A 27,124-nucleotide genomic window follows, 5' to 3' on the forward strand; every position below is an offset into this window, starting at 1 on the left:
CATGTGAATACCAAATACTACACAATAATTCTAGTGTATACTTCTGTATGCAAAGAGAAAGTAAGGCTATGGAATGATTTACAAATATGTATAGATCCGTATGCATACACACTGACCTATTCTAGGTAATGGAAATGAATTTGTGGAGCGAAGGAAGTGTTTCCAGAAGAGATTAAGTTTTGTTATTTGAAGTAACTACAAATACCAAGATAATCTTTTTAAAATTTTTTTAATTATTTTATTTTATTGGTATTTCTAATGTACCCATCACTGAATTATGCCACTGGAAAGGATAACAGTTGCACTGAAGCTCTCGGTAAAGCATTCTTCTGTCTGTCCTTTGCTTCAGTTTGTGCAACAGGGCTTACATTTCCTCCATTTCCTGCTCACACTAATACAGAATATTGATGGACAAAAAATTGCCATTACAGTACCACCCTTTCTATTTGCTTATTTATTTTGAAAAGCTCTATCTATTCTGTGTTGTCTTGGTACACTACCAAAGCACATACTCTATATGAGGAACTCCTGTTTAAAACGCCGACAAGATGGGGGGATCATGGACCTGCGTGTTGAGACCCACGCACTTCATTTACACACAATTGTTGCTTGCTTTGACTTTGGTAGAAATTATTTGCCTGCATCTAAGCATAGAGTAAGAACCATTTGGTTTAAATATTTAAACCAACTCTCGGCCATGATGTATGTCCTTTTAATTGGAAGAGCAGTGATTTGGTTTTCTTCTGGTATGTGATGCTTTCACATAAGGAAGACTTTGGCAACATTTTTTTTTGAGGCTGGCTGTTTACTGAACTTCGTGACAAATTCTGTATGACAATGAAATCTGGATAAGAAAAGGTGGCCTGTGAAATGTAGCATCTCTCTGGAAAGTAATGCCTTATTTTGTATATGTATTTATTTATATATTTTATATAAATATTTTATATATTTATATAAATATATAATATATTCTTATATGTGTCACTATAAATGTTTGTTGTCACTGTAGAAAAAGAAACCATCAACACTGTAATTTCCTGTGGGGTTGGGGACTCCATGGAGACTGAGGGCAGTGGGTTTCCAGCCAATGGGGCCAGGGGTTGTGCTGATGGAAGGGAGACCACGGGGCCGAGAAGCCCATTCCTCTCCCGCCCCATGAATTACAACCACCCTTGTTCCTGCCAGCAATGGCAAATGTCTTGAAATTCTGGCACGGAAAGGTTTGGATATGCAGCTTACCAGGATCGAGACAGCCGATCGCCATAAATCAGATGTTTAAAGCCTTACCCTGAAATGTATTAGCTGAACAGCCCTGTGTGCATTCTGCACATTTTCCTGATTTCTATCCAATGAAATAAGTTCACATCATCGTTAAAACTGAAATTTTTTAACCTTAGAGTAAGGAAAAAAAGTATACATGAAGTGATGCTTACTCCAGGCCAATAGAGATTTCCTGACAAGATGGTTAAGAAAGCTTTGTGAGGTGGAGATTTATTGCAATATTTTTACTGCTAATGCAAATGTAATGCCTGCAAAGATTTGTTGGCAAAAAAATAAATGTTGGGCCTTTTTTTAAAAAAAAAAAGTTGTAAACCAGTTCCTTTCAAATAATTTCACAGAGGAAAGAAAGTTGTATATACACCAGTATTTGGGCACATAACCATAGATATGAAAATAAGGGTTAGATTCCTGAAAGTTAGTATTTTGCCTTTTTTTTTTTAATTGCTATCTCGTGAGCCTTCTGAAAAAGAAAAGCTGCCTTGCAAGCCACATTTTGCCAGTAAGCAAGAAATGTTTTAACGTTTAACATCAGTATTTCTGATCGGTGTATTTTGTCAAGTTTTTAAGCTTTTTATGTTTTGCCCTACCATTAAAATGAAATAAATATAGAAGAAGCTGGCGAGTCAAGGTCCTTAGGTGATATTAAATCCTCTGGTCTCTGCAGAGCACCGACTTTATTTTTAAAAAAATACTACATCTCAAACCGATTCAAGCAAGCAATCTGTCACATGAGTTATTTAAGAAATTGCATTCAGCTCTTTTAGTGGTTCTAATGGTCTTTAGTATGTAACAGAGAAAACGGAGACATAAGGAAAAAAAAAAAGAATTGTATGGTTGTGCAAGTCAGTTTGGTTATTTTGCTTCCAACACATGTCTTTAAAACAAAGACTGTGTCTAAAAATAGCCAAAAAAAAAAAATTCTCACCTGTACTTTAAAGCTTCCCCTTTTTCAGAAGTTGCCTTTGAGATATTTTTTACAAGCAGAGCTGCTTGCCACTAGTATTGGATACTTCCTGTTGTCTATCTGATGTTCCTGGCAGCTGGCATTCTTGGTATGAAATGCAAAATAACATCATTTCCCCCCCAAAAAATTCACTCTTTAAAATGAAGATAATCAGTGGTGGCTTTTTCCTTTTTATTTTTTTAACATTCCTATTTCTATGAAGACAAGGGTTTAATTCAATAGACAAGTTACTTGTCATTCAAAGGTTTTTCTCATGGCTATGGGAGCCAGGCTGCAGTTCAAACAAAAATATTTGTGGGCTACATCCAAGCAGCAGAATGTGGGCAGCACGAAGCAAATGTGTGGGCAGCACGAAGCAAATATATGGGTCAGTATCAGTTCAGGGGAAGATCTCCACGCACAGATTAGAAATGTTTCCTGCTAAGAGGTGCAATGAGTGGAGGACTTTTTGGTTTTGGTGGCAGAAATGGAACCAATGCATTAGAAAAATACCTCCTGTTTTGGTGCCTTCACTGCCTTCAGCTCAGGTGGTTTATTTTTTTAAGTGAACATTTGTCAGATTTTTTCTTATTTTTAACAAGCTCTTTCAAGAATCTCAGGTGATCTGGGTGAACATTATGAAGTCTCAGAAAAATCCTTGTAACTGCTAACGTTATTTACATGTCAAATATTTGCATGGGAAGGCACTACAAAAGCTTAATGTATGTACTGCAAAAGTTGCTAGTTTCTTTTTGAGCATATTTCATCTCTAGATGCTACATGGGTACCATATGTAGCCCAGATTGATGTGGTAAGTATTTATTTTAACCAGTGTAATAAATAGTTGCATAAATGCGTATAATTGACTAGAATGCAAGTTAAAGCTGCCTGCAGGCAGCTCTTATCTTTCAAACTATTTGAGAAAGTTCCCTTTTTTAGTAGACCTACTGTGCTATAGTCTTTTGAGCTCAGAATATCCTTTTCCACCTTTTTGGCATGCATGCCCTTCAGGGCATAACGTTAGCTATTTGTGCGCAGGGGAAGGAGGCTTCAATGAATACCAAAACCACAGAATTAATTAGTTCTTAGTACAGTCTGAACTTTTTATGACTAAATTCCATAGAAACCTTAACACAGCATAATTCTTTATTGAACTGAGCCCTAAATTTAAGTAATGGTTTTACAAACCTTTTGGGAAATCATTTTTTGGTATCTCTAGTCACTCTCTAAAACTGTGTGAGCACGGATGGCTCCACAGAGATTTTACGTATTAGCAACAGGAATTGTATTTGAAGTATGAAAAGTGCTGAGCAATTTTGGTGGATGCCAAAGCATATTAGTATTCAAAATGAAATGTTTATATAGGTAGCCATTTTGTACGTGGTCCTGCTGCACTTTTGGGAACTTTTCACATCTATTAATTTCTATCAGAAGAATATGCTTGCTTCCTACATTAGAAAGGACCACTTTTTCTTCCCCCGCTCCATCTTTTTTTTCTGAGAGATCAAAAAAATAAGATCCAAAAAGGATATCAGAGTATTCCAAGGGCAAGCTTTTTGTAGTCAGTATCAGTAATGCCTTCATCTGCAAGTGTGCAAAGTTCATTTTGTTTAAGGCCATTAGAAAAGAAGTGTTTTGGTATGTCCAGTGGACCTGGGTATCTTCTTCCAACTGGTAAGTATTTAACCTTCATTTGATTTTGGAGTCTTCATCCTTGGAGATAACTCAAAAGCCTTCTGGACATGGTCCTGGCTTGAGCAAGGTGGCCCTGCTTGAGCAAGGGGGTTGAACCAGGTGACTTCCAGAGATCCCTTCCAACCTCAACCATCTTGTGATCCTATGAACCTGTCAGGATGTGGAGGCTTGGTGTCCGGAGTTCCAGAGCATGAGATTGTCTACATTATACAATGCATTGATTGAGAAGATGTTACATCTTTTTCTTCTAAAAAGGAAATTTCCTGGTAAAATGGCAAGTAGAGCAAATTTGTTGTTCACCAGAAGAAGTTTTAGTTTTAAAACTCTACATTTTATGTATTATTTCTTCCAGTTCAGATTTTGCAGCTGTAGAAGCATATACCCCAGCCTTGGAGAAATCCCATTGTAAAAACCTTTGCTTTTGCTTTTGCCCTGTACATATATTAAAAAATGCAAATGACTTCAAGGCTGAAAGTGGCAGCTGAAAAAAACTGGAGACCAGGTATTAGCAGAAGCAAAGGGTAATGCTGCAAATCTTAGTTTATCCTTGCAGAATGCAAGTCCTGGTGCAGTATGTATCCTGGCTTTCCACTTCTGCTGACCAATCCAAATTCCTTAAGATCCTTTCTCTGTCATGGCTGATTCCACCCCACTGCTCTCTCCATGAATGAGGATGGAAAGAAAGGCAGCAAATTTATTGCTGCAGAGAGCAGCTGAGATTTCCTCCAGAAAAATCTGTGAAGCTGAAGAAAATGTCATTGAGAAGGATTGCTTCCCACAGCCACGTGCGGTAAGACCTTCCAAAAGTGGGGTAGTGAAGGGACTTGCTTACAAGAGCCAGGCTGAGTGTGCATTTCCTTCACTCCCTGCAACTGGAGAACAGAGGCTGTTTTTGCCTGTGTACTGATTTCGGCTGGGACAGAGTTAACTCTCTTTTTAGTAGCTGGTACAGTGCTGGGTTTTGGATTTAGTGTGAGAATGATGTTGATAACGCTCTGAAGTTTTAGTTGTTGCTAAGTAGCGCTTATCTTAAGCCAAGGACTTTTCAGTTTCCCGTGCTCTGCCAGCAAGCAGGTGTGCAAGAAGCTGGGAGGGAGCATAGCCAGGGCAGCTGACCTGAACTAGCCAAAGGGGTATTCCATACCATGGAACGTCATGCCCAGTATATAATCAGGGGAGACTTGGCCAGGAGGGGCAGATCGCAGCTCTGGCATCGGCCAGTGGGTGGTGAGCAATTGCATTGTGCATCACTGGTTCCCCTCCCCCCCCCCCCCCCTTTTTTGTTATATTCCTTTTCATTACTATTACTATTATTATTATTATATTTCATTAATACTATTGTTAGTATTATATTTTACTTTAGTTATTAAACTGTTCTTATCTCAACCCACGAGTTTTACTTTTTTTTTTCCTTTCCTCCTCCTCACCCCACTGGGAGGGGGGAGGGGGAAGCGGCTGTGTGGTGCTTAGTTGTTGACTGGGGTTAAACCACAACAGCCTGCTTATGCCACACAGAGAATATTCAAGGTGAAGAGTTGTTTCTTACGTCTGCTACATATCACATAACTTGCACCCAGTAAAAAAGACCTAACTGACCGAGCTTGAAAAGTTGATTATTGCTTTATCACAGGGGTGCCACATGCAATCTTCAGCCCTCAGATCCTGCCATAAATTTCCACAGCTGTTGTTTCCCTTCTACCACTGACGTGTTGCTGCTCTTCTTTTTCTGTTCCCTTGCTGGGGCTAAATGGTGAGGGCTCAGCTGCCGAAGCAGCAATAAACAGAAGCCGCAGGCAAAGAGAAAATATGAAAGAAGATGATGATATAGCCAGCATTTGCTCTAGGCCTCCAGAGACATCCCACACTAAGATGCTTTTCCAAGGAACCTCAGCATCTACACATCAGCCCGCTGAACTGCAAAGCACCGTCAGTGAGAGAGAAAAAAATCATGTCACCACTGGCATAATTATGCAATTAAAAACCTCAGTGCAGGCACAAATGGGCTGCTCTTTGTTAGCTTAACAGCAGTTGGAGGACACTGAAAGCAGGAGGAAGACTGCCTGTGCCTTGTTCTGCACAGCAGAACTGCAGCAGGGAGGCTCTGCTGGAATAGATGTGCCTGCTGGCCAGGCACTGTCCCTGCTGGGAAATGTGATTCGTAAGGAAGCAGCAAGGAGCCAAGCATGTGTGCAGCCCTGCTTTCCCCTGCATGCTCTTGTCTCTGCTGGGCGGCTCGTACTGCCACTCAGAGGTGATAATCCAACACAGAGTCTGAAAAGGTGAGCAGAAACTCTTGCAAAATGAAACAGCCAAGATCTGCAACAGGCTAAGTTTAGATTTGTTCATTTGACCTTACTTCAACATCCACGAGCACCCTTCCTCCCACGTCTCTCCCGCAGGAGGCTGCCCCTCTCTCTGGGCCCTCGCAGTAGCTTACTTGCAGATGAACTTTGCACCCTGGGGGAGGAGGTAGGCCAAGGGAGGAGGAAAGGAGGGAAAATAAAATAAAGCCCTTGTTTGTTGACAGAGCTATCGTCAGAGCTGTTTTCATTACTCAGAGTGCAAGTGCTGGTATGTCTGGGCTCCTGCTCTACTGCTGTTGTTTCTGGTACTTTCTGGTAATACAGAACTAACTGGCTGTGCTCCCAGCAGATCCTCTCCTTTGTCCCCTTCCACCTTTAACTAAATGTGACTAGGTAATATAGGGTGACGTGTCACTAAGAGAAGCCCTCCACTTGCCCCAACTCTGCTACTGTTACTCACTATATACCATCTACCCAAGTCTTAAAGAAGGCAAATGTGCTAAACACAGTTAGGTGTTTGTTAAGATGCTCATACCCCACTTTCCTGTGCAGTCTGAATCCCTGCCTGATTCTCAATGCAATATGTACAACAAGTGCATAAAATAATTGGACCATAAATACGAAATGTGTTCGCAAACAGAAAGCCTGGAACCTGTTGTCGGTGCAGCCTGGAGAGGCTGTTTAGGCTAGTGGTTTATCAGTGAAGTGACAGCCAAGGAAAAGTAGACCCACTTCAAAGGTGTTGTCTAAAGATAGAGATAGGACTTGTCCATTCGATGTGCAGCATGGGCTGAGAGTCCAGATTGGAATGAGTCACTTGGATCTTTTTTTTTTACCGATACGTTTTGTTATTATTATTATAGTGGGTTGGGCAGGGATTAGACATTGGTGGTGTTCTGCACTAGCAAGGAAGTGAGTGGGTAGAAAAATAATGTTTCTAATTCTGCAAAGTCAGTGCTGCTAGACTGCTGGTAAAGCACAAACATCTTTGGTTCTGACTTTGCAGAAAAAAACTGCTCTGGTTTAGTGTTTTGCTGGGGCTCCCATGTAGTGTCTGACGCTATGGGAGCTGAGTGCTTTCCAGGAGTGCAGTAAATCCTGTGACAAGCCTCTGCCATGTGCCATTCTTTTCCATCCCACTTTTCTTCCCCTTGAGGAAAGAAAGCTATATGTGACGCATTTTCTGTTTGCCTTTTTTTTGGTGATGTGTTTTAGGACTCTCATTAGCAAGTGCAAGGTCAAAGGAATATATTGGTTTTGGAAAGGAAAAGGCTAAATCTTGATGTGCTTAATATCTGAGCGTGTTTTGGGCTGGGTCTGTAGAAAGTTGTTCCCTGCCTAGGTTTTGCCTTTGCAGAGCATGTGTTTTTATGGTAGAGAAGTGACAGAGATGCTGATGACCTTTCAGTATTAGTGTTGGCTGCCCTCCACCCCCATTTTCTTTCTCTCCTTCTTTCTCTCCCCTCGCCTCCTGACAGCACTAGCCAACACGAATGTGTCTCTGCTGTACCCCAAAGTGATGAGCAGAACTGGCTCAGTATGAGCAGAGCCCAATACCAGGTGGCTGTAGGTTGTCTTGAACAGCTTTAGGGGAAAAGGAGGGTAAAAAATAAAGTGCAGAGGGCTTTGACCTCGTTTCTGTGCTATGAGCATTTTGCAGCTGACAGTAGGCCAGGGGCAGGAGGCAGCATGGCTGGAACAAACCCTGCTGCAGCAAACCTGGCAGGGTTTTGGCAGGACGAAGCACAAACTGGGTAGGTAGGGTTCTCAGATAATGTGAACCAAACATTACAGATGCTCACCTAAGACCTTCCCACCAATTAATTTTTTTTATGTGGGGTAGGAGGAGTGCAAGAGGGTATGAAGGGAGGGAACTGAAATATTGAGGAGCAGTACATCCCCTTTACACATCCAGCTGCATGCCAGGTGACCTGAGCTGCTAAGAGCATCCTGCGGCACCTTCCCTGTTTCCCCACTCATTCCCACCAGGCTTGGCTTGCCAGTGCAGGTGGGACCACTGCAGCAGGCATACACTGAAGCCAGGATTGCCAGCTGACACATGCCAAAAAAAAAAAAAAAAAGAAAAAAAGGAAAAAAGCCCCACAAACAGAAACAAATAACCAAAACAAAGGAAAACTACAGACCTTTGATTTTTCACCCTGTTACTGAGGCTGATCATAAAAATCAGGACAAATCACAACGCGTGGCATCTATGGCCTAAATGTAGTCCCAGCTCCTGGCAGCGCTGTGATAGGGGAGATAAAATTTGCCTTCTTTGCCTCCTTGCATTAGTCCTAATCCCAGTACGCGGAAGAGTCTGGTCCAAGTCAGACAGCCCATCCCAGAGCAGCTCAGCAGAAGTCTGTCCTGGTGAGTCCTGGCAAGATGTCACACGAGGCCAGATTGCAGATAAGGAGGCACCCATCCCCTGTTGCTTTCAGTGGGAAGTAAGGAGCTAAACCCCTCTAAGAAATTGGCCTGTCATGCCTGAATGCTCCTGGTACTTTAAAGGAAAGAGTTCCCCTAAAACCCTGTCCCTGTTAAAAACTCTAATTACTTGCAGCTAGTATGGGAACCTGCCACCCTGCAAAACATTGGAAGTAGCTGTCCACTGGATTGCTATACTGCAAATAGACTGTGCTATTAATAATTATTAACGTGATGAACATTTCCCATATATATATAATGATCCCAACAAAAAGAACCAATTTCTGCTCTTTAGACATCAACCTTTACGTAAGGTTGATGAGGTGAGAACAGTCAGAGTGCTTTTAAGCATGTGCTGTAGCTGTGAGTATATGATTTCCCGTCCACCATTTTTTCTTGGCAATGCTGCATGACAGTTGGTCAGTGCTGGGTAGACTCCATGAAAGGACTCTAAGGTTCTGCCCAAATTTGCTGCTGCTTCATTATTTTGATACAATGATCGCCAAGCATTTTGACACAGTGAATGCGGTGTTGTAGCACAGTTCTAGCCAGGTCTCACTGGAGCTCATTACAGGGAGGTTAGATGTTAATTATTTATAACACCAATGCCATCAACTGCTTTTGCAGTGCTTTACTTGGGAAGATCTCAAAACACTTAGAAAGAAGCTCAGTAATATATCCATACTTTTAAATCTGGAGCAGTTTATTAGACCCCAATTGGATCAGCTGACATTGACATGCAAATACAGCCAACACATTCAGCAAGCACAACGTGCGATGTCACAGAACCATTACACAGAGAGCAGAGATCTCCACGCTTTGGCTTTGCAGTTTCTACAAGCTGCTTCCTGCTCCCATTTAAAATCCAAAGCTTGTGCCAACAAACGGCAGGAGTTTCCCTCCTACCAGGCTCTTAGAAAATATTACTCTCCTCTCAGGCTGTTTTCTCAGGCAGGGTTGGTGCAGCCTGTTTCCACCTCTGGGACTTGCTCACTCCCACACCAGTTTCTCCATGGACAAAACCAGCTTGAAGCTGGCAGGGCAGTCACTTGCTTTCTCTTTTTTTCTCTGCAACCACTAAGTCGAAGGAACATGGAGGGGAGGGAGAGGACCGCATCCTAAGCCAAGGGGACCCTCTTCTCTGCTTTCAGCAAAAAGAGTAAGGCCAGGCTTTTCCCCAGCCTCCCTTTTATAACCTCTGACTTTCTGTGCAGGAAATGGCTCTTTCTAGTCTCGACGTTATCTTTTAAATGCACTAATACTGCTGCACTAATACTGCTGCCTTGGGCTTTTGAGCGGAGAAAGGCATCCAGCTTTGTTACCCAGAAAACCTTTTAATAACTTCCCTTGGAGGTTACTGCTTTGCCCAAGGCAAAGGCTTGCAGAAGCACAGCTGGGAGAGGAGAGGATGGGAGAAGGGGAATTGGGCAGGGAGAGCAAAAGAAGAAAACTCATTGCAGAAGAATGGAGCTAGGAGTTTAGGAGGCAGATTTGCAAGAGGCGTGTTTTCCTCTACTCTCCCACCTGCTGCTGCGCTGTCCCGCTAAAGTCAGACTGCTGAATGGGAACATGCAGAAAGCAAGAGACCGGGACAGTGTAGAAGACATTATTTAATAGCTCATCTTAAATAACATGACAATGTCAACATGTGAACAACTTATACCTGTCAAAGGTGGCACAGAATATCCGGTTGTGTTTTGCCATTTATCCGGTGAATATGTTTGGAAAATAGAAACAAATACTGTCCGATCAGGAGCCTCAGTATATAATCAAGGTTTAGACTTTCTTTTTTAAGAAACAGCTTGACATTGAAACAGAGGTGCAAAAGCAACATGATATATAAACAAAACAGGTTTTAAATAAGTTTCTAAGCATGTTCTCTACTGAAAGCTATTTTTTTTAAATTCAGTTTTAAGTCTATAAATACATAGTACAAAAATGCAAGTTTACAAGCCATTTTTCCCAATAGAGTTATGCCATTTGAAGTTTTAAGTAGCAACATTCCTCCAACATAAGATGCATACATTTAAGAGCAATAATATTAAGTATTTACATATAAAGTTATGAAGTGTTTGAGGATATAAATTAGTAACAGCACAGACAGACAAAAATACACGTACTGTGAAATAAATAATTCAACAGCTTTACATATGAGGGTATCTATAATATTATACAAATGAAATATACAAGATTGTAGGACTTGATCTTGCAGTTGCTCATATCTGTCACTTGAGCATCTAAGTAATCTCAGTGCAGTAAAAAACCTACTTTATGGGGTTACTCATATGCTGAAAATCAGGTGCACAAAACTACCTTACTGAAATGTCTCCTGACTAGATCAGGCCCCACAGAAAACTTGGTGTGAATGAATGTGTTTAGTTTTATTCTTGTGAGTCGAGATACTGTTGGCATTCAGGGTCTCCTTTCATTTCTGGAGATCCAGGAATTCTTCTTCCATTTTTTGGATAGACACACCAGCATCCAGCAGACTCTCCATCCAGTGAAGTTTCGCACTAGAATATTATTAGCAAAACAAAACCCACAATAAGTAAGTAACTGTAAGCAGAAGATTACCTGTGAGATACTGCAGGTAGAGGTGTTGGACAGAACTAGGATCAGAAGGTGGGGACCTGTTGTGCACAGACTTGTTTTGAATGTGGTGGTCCCGGCTCTGACAGAACCTCTGACCAACACCCTTGGTTAGGGAGCCATGACCCAAGCTCAGCTACCACAACAGCAACTTCAGATTTAAACCAGTTTGCCCACTCCTTGGTAAACAGCAGTATAAACTAGCAATATCTTCCAGCATGAGAAACCAAAGGAAGGCAGAATACATGAGCTGGTAGGGCGAGAGCAATGACTGGATGGTCTGGCTTTTCATGCAAGGAGGCAAATAGGGTGGTTTTTTTCTTGGGGAGGGGGTTAAACAGATTTCTGTTTGTGCCTGATTAGATCCCAGGTCACAATATTTGTGAGTCACACACTGGTGCCATACCCAAAAACAAGGAGTCTTGGTGACACAGATTTATGCAGACCTACTAAATTTGTGTGCATGACCTGTGGTTACAAGGGTGTGGCTTGAGGTTTGGAGCTTTAGTTAAGTTTGCAGATTACTCTCAGTGTAACTTGCAATGGCTTTTTTTGAGGCTATAATGGAAATAAGCATATAACATAATCCATAGGCAGCACAAATCAGTATTTTTGTTCTACTTTCAGAAGGCTAATTTTGCTCCAGAGAGTTTTTTCACTGCCTCTCTAAGTTTTTCACTGCCTGGGAGCTGAGAGCCTCCTTTCTCCATAGTGATTATTATATATTCAATGGGCTTTGCAGGCAGTATGGTGGACATTATGAATTAATGTCAACCAGGAATATGCTAACAAATCAGGTACATGGAGCTTGATTTGGCCTGGGAGCAGACAGGGTTAAAAGATTTTGGAGAAGCCTTTGCATGCACCTGTTCTGTGAGTGGAAAAGACTCCTGCCTCCATTGCTGTCAGCCCACAGCATGCAGCTCACTTTTAAGAGAAGAAGGACAAACCATCTGCTCCCACTACTAAGTATCCCTGTTTTCACAACCTGCTTTTCCAGCAGCTGCAAACTGGTGAGTTTGGGAGCAGAGGGCTATGAAAAAGTTGGCTGTGTCAGGCTAGTCACAGTGCTGCTGTGAGCAGACAGGGGAAAAAGCACGTACCTGTTTGCTGTGGTAAAATCCATTCTTGTTGCAGTTGGGCAAGTAGAATTTGTAAATCTCCCCTCCACTTCTCTGCTGAGCCTTCGCCAATTTATACAGGGCTCTGTAGAGCTCCTTCTGACAAGGTCCCTGCAGGAATACCATGCAAAGGTTGTCAATACCAAAATCACAATGAAACCAGCTAAACAAAAAGTAATCAGTATAAAGCTAGAAAAAGCTGAAAATACTTGTTAGTCGTATAATCTGCACCAGGCTGCTTTGCATGTAGTTTTTACTCATTTCAGTAGGAGCACAGCCAGAAAACTCTGGAGGTGCATTTAGGCCTTTGTTTTTATTCTTTGAGGTATTTTCTGTCCTCAGAAACTTGAGGATTTAAGTCCTTAAATTGCCACACAAGGAAATTTAACCTGTACTAAGTAAACACATTACTGCTCAGAGGGTACAATCTCTCCTATTATGGGGAGGTGCATGTTAGGAAGCTGGTGTACGTGAGACTAGCCACGTTTTCTGGGTTGCCATGGCCCTGTGCTCTGTTGATGTATAGAGAATAGGTGCAAGACTTATATAGACGGTGCAAGAACAAACATCTGAATGTTTGTTATCTTTTGTACAGGACAGAGCTGTCGCCAAAGCAGAATAGAGAACACCCCTGTGGCTGTGAGACCCAAACCCAAAGTGCCTGGAACTGGGGATGAAGAACTGTTTGCAATATTCACTATTTTCACAATTTGCTTGCTCCCTTTTTCAAAGTCACAATTGCTGCGCATTAGTAGTACCTAACGTGTTTAAATGAGTGAAAGGGGAAGAGAAGTGACTGAACAAATATTTTTAATGTAGAGTGAAAATAATCATACCCTCTGCTTTTGCAAGACCTCCCCATGTCAGCCCCTCACATTCAGGTCCTATTCAAGTCAATGGGCTTATTTGTGGCTCTGGGTGAGAAAAGCAGAAGCCTAAAAATCAGAACTGGAGCTAACAGCACTTATGTATAATAGTTCAAACTAAATCAGTGATTAAGTCCTGTTCTGGATGTGGAATGAGGCTTCCTGGGGAGGAGTGGTGGTTAGTAGGTTTTTGCTTTTTTTTTTTTCATTTTGGCTGTGACCATTATGAAACTGGGCTTCAGTCATGCCCAATTCTAATTCAGCTCTGTGTGGCTGGTGTGCTGGCTGCCTGGGACTGGTCTAACTGTGGTTCTCTGGTGCCCTCAAGTGGAACATGGACCTGCTTGCAAAGGCCCCACACCCCCATTGCTGAGCTATCTTTTTACAGGCATCTACTTAATAGTGTTTCCTTGTGATCAGAAAGAAACACGTTTTAGTTTGCATTGATGTTTCATCAATAACTGTATGTAAGGACTCCCTTTTATTTCACTGAGCATTGGACCAGTGACAAATGCGTTTTATTTTTTAACTAAAACACAAAAGGAGTCCAAGATTTTAATATGGGCTCCTGGAAATTAAGGGCCCATGTTATAATCTGATAGTAAATACAGAGAAAGATTCAGCGTCTGCATGGAGTCTGTATAGGACATATCTGATGCACACCTGTTTTTATTGCTCCTGCCATTTTGCCTGTTCCTCAAGCATTTGATGAAGGCATTCCAGAAGTCTGTTTACTGGCTACCCAAAATACTGACATCCCAGTGTTGCTGCTAGAATTTCATGCACATTTCATTTTGTATTCTGAATCAATAGCATCTACTGAAATGGTCTCTGAAAGGTTTGCAAAGAAAACCCACCTGCTCTTTCCATTTCTTGAGTTCAGATAGTCTCTTTGCTTTCATGTTTTCATATGCAGTGATGGCATTCCAGGGGATGGATTTGTCCTGGCCTATGGGAAACATCAACTGATAGTTCAGCAGCTGATCCTGTGTCATTTCAGTGCTTTCCAAAGGCATATCTTCAGGTTCGATAGAGTCTAGAAAGGAATGATATTAAGGTGAACATCTTCAGTGAACTTTTGCATTTATGTCTCCAAGTTAAAAAGGTAAAGAAAAAGAATCAACAACAACAACAACAAAAAGTAATATCTAAGATCCATTACAGTAGCTCTTGCAGGACTAATAAATCAGATGTGCAGCACAGCAAATTAAACTTTTGTCATAAATTCATAGGAGGATGCATCAGCTATTCTCTAAGTTGGTTGTTTTATGATCCTTTGAAATCACTCTAATCCCAAAGATGAAGCTGCAGCCAGTCTGTCAGAAATGAAAAAACTTCCTTGACCACAGTGGGTTGTCGAGACTTTGCTAAATGAGGAAAGACTGGAGTTGTAATGAATTTATATTTTTGTCAGCATGATGTGTTTCAGTTTTTATTCAGGAGAGGAACTGGTCCAGACCTGATCCCATGGCATCCTGTACTTTGTTCCATGGCTTGCCTCACGTGTAAGAAGGGGTAGCAATTCATAGGAGCCAGCAGTAGCTCATGTTGGCCTGCAGTGGCTCAAATAGCCATGGATTGGCAGAAGCTGTTTGAATCTGCTCGATTATGGCCCGCACACCAGTGCCTAACTCAGCGCATGTGAACTCTCCCTCTGGAAGCAACAGAAGCTCTTTGCAATTGCAGGGACTCATTATGGGATGAAAGTTTGACATGTGTCTAAATAACTTGTTGGATCAACGCTGTAAACAATCATCTAATGGACTAAAAACCACCTGGTTTTCCCTTAGACAATGTTTAAGAAAAAATGGAGGTGGAAAATTGAGGAGGGAAAGAAAGAAAGAATAAAAACAAGGAAAGAATCAAATCAAATAAAATACTAGACCTTTTTAACTGCAGGAGGCTTAAACACTCAGTTCAGTCAATGTTCTCTCCCCTCCCTGCTCCCTCAAGTACAACAGAAACTCCACTGATTGCCACCAATGGCCATTGTTATTTTCAGTCAACAACGATTATTTTTGTAATGCTACTGAGTTACCTTAAATCACCACTGCATGAACATAGCAGTAATGATGGTGAAAATGATAATAATAATCAATTGTAAAATAATGAAATAACATTGAAGAAGTTCCTGATCATCATATAGCATAAGATGCTTGATATGTCTTTTTGCTCAAAGATAGTTTGGCTAGCACTGCACTACTTCAGATACGTTTTATTCTTGAAATGAAGCCAGGCACAAAGCCTGTTTAGGTCTTTTCATTCTCTATCATGACTTTTGGAGATGGACGGACACAAAGTCTAGAAAACATTTGTCCTACTCTAGTTACCATTTACTAATAAAGAAAAACTCTCTATAGCTTCCCAGAAACCTTATTCTGATTACTCTGGATCACCCCATTGCTACGCTTTAGGGTTTTCCTGCTTGCTGCCTGTGGCATAACAGCCTGCTGCAAACATCTCTTGGCCCCGCAGCAGGATGCGTCTCACCTCGCACAGGTCAGAGCACGTTTTCCTGGAAAATGCAGTCCAGCTTCCGTACTTTTCAAACGCCTGCCTAACTTTGCTCATTTTCCCAAGCTCCTGACGCCCAGTGCCCGCAGCGCCTTCACTGGCCCGAGGCGCATCCCGCCTGCCGAGCCCTCGTTCCCCTCGGCGAGGGGCTCTGCCGCAGCGCCCCGGCGCGCAGCTCCACAGCCCGGCGGCGCGGAGCGGGGACGCGATCGCGCGGTACCTGCCGGCTCCGCCGTGCGCATCCCTCCGGCCTCGCTGGCGGGCAGGCACGTCCCTTGCCCCTGGATGAGGGCGGAGAGGGGCCGGGGCTCTCCCGCGGGGACGTGGCAGCGGAGCCCCTGGCGGCAGCGGGCCGTGTAGACCCCGCACGGCTGGCCCGGCCCGAGGGCGCAGGTCTGGCAGCAGCCGCAGCCGGGCTGCCGGGCCGTCTCCGGGCAGCCGGGCGCGACGGACGGGCAGAGGGCGAGCTTCTCCTGGGTGCACGGGGCGCAGTGCATGGGCTGCAGGGCCACCCCGGCGGCGAGGCGGGGGCCCAGGAGCGCCGGCAGCAGCAGGGACGGCAGCCAACAGCGGCGCAGCAGAGACCGCAGGCTACACATGCCGCTGATGAGGAGGGACCACGGAGAGGGTAGCTCAGCAGGCTGAGGAGCAGGAGGCAGTTTACATACATTCAGTTCGCCCGGGCCATTTATACAGTGCTTTGCCTGGCTATTAATCTTTAACCCCGAGTTAACTATTATCTGAACAGGAGGGCTGGAGAAGCATCATTTCACTGGCGGTTCAAGTCCCTGACCACTCTTCCCCTCCCCTTTCACTTTCCCCCTTTATCTTTTTTCTTTCCTCCAGACATGCAGGAATGCTTTTATTCCCTCACCCCCACCTCTCTGCCCTAGCACAGTTAACAAGGAAAAATGTGGCGGGGGTGGAGGGGAAACGGGCAGAGGGAAATGATGAGTGGGGGATATCCCCTCCCCTTTTGCCTGTCACAAATGTCTCCTGTCTCCTGTTCTTGACATTTGATAAAAATGTAAATGTTTTTAAAAAGGAGGGGGGGAAGGGAGAAGAGAAATCCCATTGAAACTGAAGCAAGTGACTTCATATTTCCACCGCAACAAATGCAACAAACCCTTGTTTAATTTTCGTCATGTGGCTGCAGGTTAGGAGGACACTGACATACCAAAGAGGAGGCCCTAAGGGTAATAAAGCCATCAGGATCCTGTAACCACTGCACACATGCACGTAGGAGTCCTTGCATTAACCTCCGGGAGGGGCTGCGCAGCCGAAGCTGGAGTGATCTCCCACGTCTGGGCTCAGTTTTGCTGCTGCTGGGATGAGAGAAGTATCAGTCCTGAAAACATGCACTTGGGGAAAACCAGTGTTTGTCAAACAGTCCAGAAATAAATGAGATATATCTGCTTTTCTGTCTGTCCTGTTACCCCCTCCATCTCCTCCTATATCACCTGGGGGAAAAAAGAAATAAATCTTTCCTTTTCTCCTTTGCATGCAACGGTTGTCATACAATAAAAGCAAAAGTATTCAAACTTCACTGTGCTGAACAGATTATTTTATCCTGGTATTTGCAGTATGTACTGAGCTTGAAATAGCAAATTCCACTGTCAAGTCATCTAATGTACCATGATTTTTGTTTGGTTGGTTTTTTTGCATTTAGTTCTCCTCTTTTATAAATACATCATTTGTGTGAAAGAAAGTGAAGCAGAACTGCAGAGCATTGTTTAACGTTCTATTATTCACTCTTCGTTTTCTGGTATTGATGCCAAAGGTTTTATTTATAATGTAGTGAATTTTTTAACCCCCTATATTAATAACTCAGTTCTTAAAAGTATTCTCATTGGTTACAGACTTTTACAGCTTGAGACATTTTCACATAACTACTTCATCTAATCTTTCTTTTTTTAAATTCAGGTTGTTTTAGGGATCTCTATCTGGATACACAAAAGTTGGCAGCCCTTAAAACTCACTAGTATTTTTAAGCATTTTAAACAAAACTAATTTTACAGATTTTAAAAGAATCCTGTGGAGTTCACATGTCTGACTAGGAGCAAATTTTGGCTGAAAACCTAGGAAAAGACAATTTCTGCAGAACATCACAATTAGACTTTTCAAGCTCTAATGTTCTTTCCCGCCTTTCATTTCTAATTTTTCTTGTACATCTGTCTTCTTAGAAAATCACAATTCTCTTACCATTCAATGTGAAGTGAAAAATATACAGAAATGTCTTCTTTCCTCCCTCAAAGAGAAAAAGACAACAATGCAAAATAAAGTCCCTTTCATGAAGGAACATGAAAAAAAATTACAAATGAAAAGTAGACCCAGTTGTAAAATGACAAAGACGCAAAAAGCTCATATGCATTTGTATATGTGTATGCATGTATTCATTCACTTATCTATGTATGTCTCTCTGCTGTGATAGATAGCTTTGTATGAACAGAATTGAGGATCGTTCTACTACTGACTGCTTAACATAAGCTACTTGCCCCTGAAATGACTGTACTCCAGAGTGACTGCCACTGTCCTGCCTGCAGTTTTTCTGTCTTTAAAAAAACAAGGACGTGAACTGAGAGGAAATAGCTTTTAATGAGACACGTGAAATGTTTCTAAGAAGGATTTTTTAACTCATGACCATCAATTTTAAGTAACCAGATGAACACAGACACTTAATGCAAGAACAGAGTCTTTGTCTGATGTACAGGCCTATGTCACAAAACTTCCATTAGTTTCAGAACAATCTCATTCTTCCAAAGCACCATCATGTTTTCAGGTCTTTGGCATATTTTTCCTTGCTGTTGGGCAGCTGGCAGTATCTGAACTGCCCAGGCAATTTGTAACAACTGGCAGCCTTTTAGAAGCCAGATTTTTTCAGTTTACCCAGTAAGATAAACAAAAGATAAAAAAAAACCTGCATAGATTATAAAACATTTTGAAGGTGTTTTTGTTTTGTTTCCTTTATGATTGCAGGTCAACTCTAAATGACGGCCCAGCCTTTCTTCTCTTGCTGTCTTTTGTACAATCAAACTGAGGAAACCTAAAACTCTGCTAAAGCAGACTTTGTGAGCAGATGTTCTTCTGCACAAAAGGTAGACCCATAAAAACCAGTCCCTTCATATTTCATTTATATAAATATAATGAACATACATTAGAACAGGTTATGATAACTTAAGGCAGTATTAATCAACAAGGCAATGTTTTTGTGTAGGCCATGGGACATCAATGAAGTGAAAGTAGTGTATATGTTTATGTAGGCTCTGTTTGATGTAATACTACAACTCATCTACCAATCTCCATCTCTGACCCTGACTTTGCTTTAAAGAACACGAACAGATAAGAGTCAGGAGGTTAAAAACATCCATGATGTAAAGTTGTGTTTACTGAAGACTTTTTACGGTAATTTTTAGGTGTTCCAACTGTTGTCCCCTAATTTGAACCACTTGTCAAAAGACACCACATGAATCCTAGGCAAGGGTTACTTTTCTACAAGACTTTTCCCATTGGTTTCTCAATAATTCTTAGCCAATGACCTCATTTTGCATGTTAAAGTTTTGGATTTTTTATTTTTTTTCTTTAAGGCTACATGGAGTGACTCATAGAACATAAAGTTTCATGTAAGTTCATGTACAAGTGATCTTTATCCTCTAATCACCAAAAATTCAAATAATTTCCTAGTGGGACCGCTTCTCTGGATACGTTTGAAAAACCCCAAAACAATCAGTGGAATATCCTCATTATTTTTCTTTAGGTAAGAAACTAATCCTGAATTGTAAGCTTAGTATCCAAAACTACTGTGTGATACACACACACATACGCACACACACACATATGGCATCAAGCATATTAAGAGAAACAGCTATGATATAGAAATACAAAAAACCTAGTTCCTTCTCTGTCGTTTATGCCCTATCAAAAATGCTTTATTTCAGCTCTATGGATTATTAGGAATTTTTTTGTCTAAGTAATTGACAGTGCTTAGGTTATTGATGGATAATTTGATTCAAACATTTATTGATTGATTGTTATCACTTTGTGGCAATGACATATATGCCATTTGGTATTATTTTTCTATTCTGGTTGGGTAAGCATGGCTTTTAGAATTACATTCTGAATGCAGATAATGAGGTGTTCGAAGTTTGTGTTGCACTAACTTTTGCAAACTGACTTTTGCTAATTTTTTTCCCCAGCAATTAATTTTGCTAGAATGTGGAAAGTATTTTAGAAATACCTAAAACTAAAACTGCAGAAACTCTAGTGAGAGAAGAAAAGTGAGAGGCTGTCTCATGGCAAGGTTAACTAGGGAAGGCTATGGACTTTCTGCATCAAATCATGGGTCATCAGGTTCAAAAAAAGAGAGGAAAAAGTAATTTATTTCCTTGGTGGCACCCAAAGTGTTTAGGCACTGAGTAAAACACCTTATTCAAAATGTTGTGCATGCATATACCAGCCAGATAATTATTTTCTAAGAACTATTGAGCTCTTCTGGAAAGACAGGTTAAAGTCCTTCAGTCATCCTACCATGGGCCAGCTGCTCCATGCAGTGATGGCACAAGTGTGAGTTTGCCTAGCTGGAGAAATAATCCAGAAACACTTTGACTTCCTGTGGTATGACAAAGCTGAAAGCACACTGCAGAGTGTGAGTTCCTGTGTGGAGTTAATATAGAAAAGCTTCTGCTTCACCCCTTCTGCTGTAGTCAGCATTACTAACCCCAGGTAGGGGTATTCCATCGGAGCAGCCATGGAAATAAAGGCTTTTCAGTGCCTACCAGAGTGAGCTATAGCTTAGCAGGGACTTTGAAAAATGTAAATGATGCCTTTAGCACTGGCTCCAGGCACCTAAACTAGCATCAGCTGTTTAAATCTCTTTGTATTCTTCAGCCACTGTGTCTCTACGGGCCCAGAAACAGAAAAGAGCACCACCAAACAAGTAATGTGCCCTTTACTGCAGTCCCTGAGGGCTGTAGGCACTGATGACATGAGTCTCCAGCCTTCACCACCGTTAGGTTTACTTTCTTAAGTGGTTGCTATCTTATGCTGATAAAGGAAAAGGTAAATTCTCCAGAGATTTACTCTAAAAGCAATTTAAATAGAATAGGGCTTTCAAATACATATTAAGGCATCTCATGTGAAGGACAGTTTGAGACAGTAACAGAAGGCTACTGCTTACTTTAATGTCTGGGTCTGTCACATGGGTTAAATGCCAAGATGCACATGAAACTCCCCTTTCCTCCCCAAACTAATACACGGCTCTCCAGGAACAAGCCTTTCTACAGGATGCACACGAAACTCCCCTTCCTTCCCCAAACTAATACATGGCTTTCCAGGAACAAGCCTTTCCACATGCAGTAGGGAGAAAAGTAGGCAGTACTGGTGGAGAAAAAGTGAGATCCAGCCCCAGACTAGGGGCATCATAGTCACAGCCAGTTGCACAACTTAGGGGAAAAGTGTCTGTGGGACAACAGCCAACAATAATTCATTTATATTGGTTTATACCTCATCAAATGCAACAGTGGATATTCTCTTTCACAGTAGAGAGGCTGGATTTTTAAAGGAGCTTACTGCTAACCCAAAAATGGAGGAGCTCCTGATGTTTCAAATTCCTGCTCTTTTCTTCTGAGGCTTCATGGAGGCTTTTCTCCTCCATGAGTATATTTGGCTGTTAGTACTAGAATCTGACATGCCGTTCTTTCACCTTTTTATCCTTTTAAAAATGCTAATAAAAATAGGAATAAGTCATAGGACCCAGACCACAGTAAGTCAAGAGCTCCATTTTCTCTGGTTATCCATCCTATGAAGTGGGAAGCCAAAACTGGGGGACAAACATGCCTGAACTGTGCCTGCTACAGGCAGGCAGAGCAGAAGACAGCAGCCTGAAATTCTCAGCAAGAAAGCAAGAGGGCTGTTACTGACGGCAAAATGATATACTGTTAAAACAGGAGCGCACATTTCTCTGGATCATTTACAATTGTTTTCCACATTTAGGTTATTCACTTCTGCACTGGTTCTTACAAAAATAAAACAGTTTGCCCAACTGCTTTTGTCAAGAAACCTGTCCCTGCCTTTTGTCCTGGGGCATTTCTGATTTCAGCAATGTCATTGCTATTAATTATTATTATAATATTGTTGCTAGTAATACCAAGAGTACTTTTTTTCAGGTTTCAGAGCCTTTACTGTTTCCTGAGAGGATGAGAGACAGGACTCTGGGACTTCAGTCAGTTCTAGAGAGCTTGAGGCTTGCACGGAGAACTGAAACCAGGTAAGTTGCTGCTGGGATTCAGGGTTGCCTGAGCTATTCAGACATCACCACTGTTGAATTAGTGTCTGATAGTTATCAAGTATGAAAGCTTTTGATGCTCACTGCAGCCTTAATCTACATGTATTTACTGTTCAAACTCTTTGCAGGGAATCCGCAGTGAGGTATAGGCAAGTTCACACTGTCCAGAGGAACAAAGATGCTCAGAGATGCTGGCCTCTGCTTGGGACCCCTGAACCTTTTGGTGTGAGTGGGGCAGGGCTTGCTTTCTGTGGGAAGAGGTAGGAGAACAGCATGAAGACAAAGTAACTGTGAGACAAAACACCCTCATTCAGACAGGTCACTCTGTGTGGCACCTACTCTTGGGTAAATACACCTCAGCAAGCATTTTAGAGAAATCTGAAGCTGCTAACTCTACTTGTCAGCAGTTTTAAGGCTCCTTGAAGGAGAGCACATTTTGCAAATAGAGATGTGAAGGGGTTAATCCAACCTGTTATTATATCAAAATCACACTGGAGATAAGATTGAATGTCACACGAATATTTGCCTGACCTACTGTATAAATAATCTCTGCCATCAGACACAGAGATCGCGCAGTTACTAGATTAAAAAAAAAATCAATATAATTAATGTATAATGAAACAAAGCAAAAAGCCAAGATTAGATTGTCAAGGCACTTCGTTACAGAAGAAAGCAGAATGCCTCTCTTTAAAAACAGGAATTTGACTGCATTCAATAAATGACTGTGATTTTGCCTTCTGTAGCAAAGCCACATGGAAAAGAATAAAACTTATAGTGACCCACAGCTTGGTAATGATGGGTCCATTGTAAGAACTAAGACAGACACAGAGAAGAATTATTAGATGTCTCAAAAGCTTTTCTCTCATGAAATCTGATTAATGGAGTTGTTGTAGAAATGCTTATATGTGTATCTATAGAAGTAAGACTTTAATTTTATTTTTGTTGTTGCTGTTGTTATTACCATCAGTGACTGGTTGACCATGACATGGTCAACATGACAAAAATTAACAACCACTCCAACACCACCTTCTTTTTAATGTAATTTTCTACATTTTCATATATAGCACTTTTTTCTCCCCTCTGATTTGATAATTTTCTCAGTCTCAAAGATATCTATCTAGTGAAAACATGTTCTGCAGACTTATTAAGTATATGCAAAAAAATACACCTTTTAAAATATCAGTTAAAGTCTTATTTTCCTTTAACTCCACTGATTTTGCATTCTGAGAAACTGGAATGGCCAATTGACCTTTTAGGTGTCATGAGTCTGCTATTGGGTTTTTGCTTGCCTTGTTCATCTCTTCTCCAAATGTAGTCATCACAGTCTTTTCATTTTGCCGGTCTCATGTGAGGGCTTTGCTCTGTGTTTTGTTTTCTTTAATCAATTTTTGTCATCACCCAGTTGTGGCCAAAAAACCCCACCTGCTACTGAATATACTAGTCAAGGTCAGGATACACTATTGATTTGTATGCTTGCATCATAATCTTTGTAGTATCATTTCCAATCCTGCAGTCTCAGTGGACTTTTTCTGAGCTAGCCAGGGGCATTCAGGATGCCAAAGAGCACTTCTTTCTCCACCATGCCAGTTCCGCCCCTTCTTTCTTCCCTCTAGCACAGTGGATAACACGTATCCACATTAGCATATGTGTTGTAACTAAAAGTTTTTGATTGCAATTGTAAACTTTCTGTCTAATTGTAATGTCTTCCCTCCCATGGTGGCAAAGACTGTTGCTGTTGCTGAGCTATGGTTTGTGCAGGTTTTGGTTTTTTGTGTTTTTTTTTCTTAGAGAGTCGCAACAAGTGCGGAAGCACCCATCTCCTTTGTATGAATACTCTCACGCAGCACCAATTTGATTTAATTGCATGCTGTATGATGCAATAAATTGCTTGGTGCTCTCTTGGCTAGAAAGTATACTTTGAAACCCATTTTACCTAGGCATCTTGTAAGTGCGTTTTTTGGATCCAGTTCCTCTCCCACTAAATTTGTCAGCAGTGCTGCCCATACTTTCTTTCCTATACCTGAATTCACATCACCTTTCCATACTAGAAAGTTGGATTATTCCATTTCTAGGAAGAGAACCTTTGTTTTCCTATCCTAGAGGTATGAGATATTTCTTTTCCCCTTTCATTGCTGGCATCTCCTCTTTAGGAGAAGATGTAAGATGTAAGCTTTAGGAGGCTTACAGTGTCTGCCAGTAGAAGAGGGTCACTACAGGGGACAAACCTGCAATGACATGAAGAGCTGAAAGCAGAAGCCAGTTAGAAGAGGACATGTAGAGCTAGGAAAGGCCAAAAGGATGAAATGGAGGACAACAAAAGGGATCAAAATGGCAGCAACAGTAAGATGCAGAAAAGATATGATTTCTTTCTTTCTTTTTTTGCTCCCTGGGAGTAACGAAGGATGTTTTCCCCCCTTCTTTCCATTTCTTCAATAAAAATGAATTAAAACAGAAAAAAAACCCCACAAAACCCCCAGGAAATAAAATACCACAGATGCAAGACAGTGAGTCACTGACCAGTGATGCAAGTTCAATCTTCTTTTTTGATGAATACTTAGGCAAAGTGGAACAACTTTGACAGGTAACACTTAAAAGCCCTGACTCCACAGTAAGTCTAGAGATGGTGATTACTGCCTTGTGACCTAGGACGCTTGGTTTCAAGGTCCTATCTCAGATGAGAAGGGGATTTGAAATGTGGTCTCTCACTTCCTGGAGTTTTATCCTGCAGGCTGCTGAAACTAAAGGCAGATAGATATACCTCCTGTCTGACTGGTGTCTGCTATGGATCTCCTGTGCACACGTCCCATTTTAGGGTGGAGGGGTGGGACTGGTGTAAAGTACTGTGAGATCACTTGCGTGGGCAGACACAGGAGGCTGGCAACCAGGAGCTGCTGTCAAGCTCTATGGGTTTCGCATGCCCATTGGGACTGACTGCACTATCAAACAAAATTTCATTGTATAGGGCCATTACGTACCTACATAGCAGTACAAGGACTGAGCAGCAGATCTGAGGTTTTGAGGGGGGGGGCCTGCATCCTGGGTGGGGTCCTAGGATCTGTGCCTAGGTCTAGTTTTTAATAACATTTTAAAATGTTACCCAATAGCTTCAACTGGTCCAACTTTTCTAGGTGCTGCTAGGCTTAGTCAAAACTTAAGTATGTTTGTTCATTTTTTTCTAATAAGTCAGAAGTGTTGAGGAGTGAGCTGTTTTAACAGGCATTGTGGACTGCAACGACAGATGGAGCTGAGGGAGACTTTTGTGCTTCTATGTCTTATAGAACAAAACACACCGGAGTACAGGTCAGTGACACTGCTGTGTGATTTATTTCTCAGGGTTTTGTCTGTAGCAGGAACGTAACTATGTTGTGATTTAGAGAAAAAAAAAATCTATTTTTATTTAATTTTTCCACTTTTCCTAGATATCCTAAAATTGTTCAGCTATCATCAGCGAAGAAGTACCTTAGTTACCAGTACTCTGTTATTTAAATCTGAAATATGTTAAATATGTGTGCTAAACATTTTTCTCTTCAATCTGGCCTCCTACAGAAGCACTGCAGCTGGGCAGAACACTCCCAGCTCTGTCAACAGGAGTGTTACCATTCCTTCAGTGGGAACAAGGCCAAGCTCATAAATCCAGGGTGAAGACATTTCTGTCTCTTCCCTCTGTTCTTGGTAGTGTTTTTGTTCTTCTCCATCCAACATCATGCTTAGTCACCATCAGCAGGTAGATTGTGTAATATCCGTTCAGAGACAAGTGTACTGAAAACAGTTCCCTAGGTCAAGGTCATAGCTTAGCTCCTAAAGGAAAAATACTGCTCTAAAAGGGCACCCTCAGTGGGAAGGCTGTTCTGAACTTACAAACATGTTCAGTGTTGCATTTGAAAGCCGGGATGAGAGCAAGGCTCAAGAACTTGTTGCAACTCTGATTCACATTCATCCATGCAGAAAGAGGGCTTTTTATTTTACAAAACATGATGCCTTGGGGGTTATCTTCTCATAAGAATCTGGTGTCTGTAGTCCCTAATCTTTTCCACCCTCAGCACCTGCAATCCATACTTAAGGTCACTAATAATCAGAGGCCTCTTTTTTGGAGGTGTTGGACTCTATAGCTCCCTTCAAGTTTTTTTTATACTGTGGTGATATTGCAATATAAATATGCATAAAGGAACTTTGCACATGAAGAGAGTTGCTAACCAAACAGTAATTTGCCATTGTTGCCACTAGAGGATGAACATTAAACAACATTGAAACTGCATACTACTAGTGCCTCTCTCAAAGCCTATTCTTTTCAAAGTATATGCGTACACTGTAACAGAAAACTAGCTGTATCATTAAACTTAAACATTAAACTCCAGTAGACTTGGGAGTCTACTGGAGAAACAAATGAAAGTGCAAACCCTGTAAACAGAAGAAATACTAGGTCTTTTTTCATTTTGCCGCAATGAATATACTTATATGTGAAGTGCAATAATAGCAGTGTAGTTTTGTGTATGTAGTTTCATATTCCCTAACATCCTGGCTTTTAAAAATTAGATAAGCCTTTCTTTGGGAACATCATTCACTAGGAGATAACATGTAGTTTAGTACTATATAGGTCTGGCTGAAGTCCCTTGGTATTCTAACCTATAATTACCAATACTACTGTTGATGTAGAATATCAGACACATTTCAGAAACCCCTGAAGCACCAATTAATTCTATTAATATTTTCTCATGAAAGGCTATCGGAGCAATATTGTGACTTTCGCAAATTCATGAGGACCTAAATTACTGTGAGATAAATGCTGTACAGTCTTTTGTATTTCTTTTTAAACATTCCAGAGAGAGGAAATAGCAGTGGTTTCCAAAATCCTGAAAGCCCTTAGTTTTTTGCATCTGTCTGCCTGATACAGCTTCAGGACTTGCAAAGACCCAGTCAAAGTCAATTCTGTGTTACCACTCTGGGCAATTTGTTTTCCTTCACTGAGGAAAGTCTCTGGGATTTTATTGGCACCAGCTAGTTCCATGAATTTGGCAGGGTGGCAGCCTTGTTCCCTGGAAAACTTTCCCAGCATTTACTGTGTTCTGAATCTTAGAAAGTTTTGCGTTGCACTTGGCACAAACTCA

The 27,124-nt window shown here is 41.5% G+C and overlaps 1 protein-coding gene across 1 annotated transcript; it reads right to left on the minus strand.

Annotated features, from left to right (window-relative positions):
* Window positions 1-10,241: 10,241 nt before the first annotated feature.
* On the minus strand, window positions 10,242-16,338 carry IGFBP1 (insulin like growth factor binding protein 1). Its single transcript, XM_050892380.1, has 4 exons — window positions 15,960-16,338; window positions 14,083-14,261; window positions 12,342-12,470; window positions 10,242-11,162 (listed from the first exon to the last, which is right to left on the minus strand). The coding sequence occupies exons 1-4, from the start codon at window positions 16,336-16,338 to the stop codon at window positions 11,031-11,033; spliced, it is 819 nt and encodes a 272-aa protein (XP_050748337.1). The 3' UTR covers window positions 10,242-11,030.
* Between the last annotated feature and the right edge of the window lie 10,786 nt (window positions 16,339-27,124).

The sequence above is a fragment of the Gymnogyps californianus genome, chromosome 2 (assembly GCF_018139145.2).
Source record: "Gymnogyps californianus isolate 813 chromosome 2, ASM1813914v2, whole genome shotgun sequence".
Taxonomy (NCBI): Eukaryota; Metazoa; Chordata; class Aves; order Accipitriformes; family Cathartidae; genus Gymnogyps; species Gymnogyps californianus.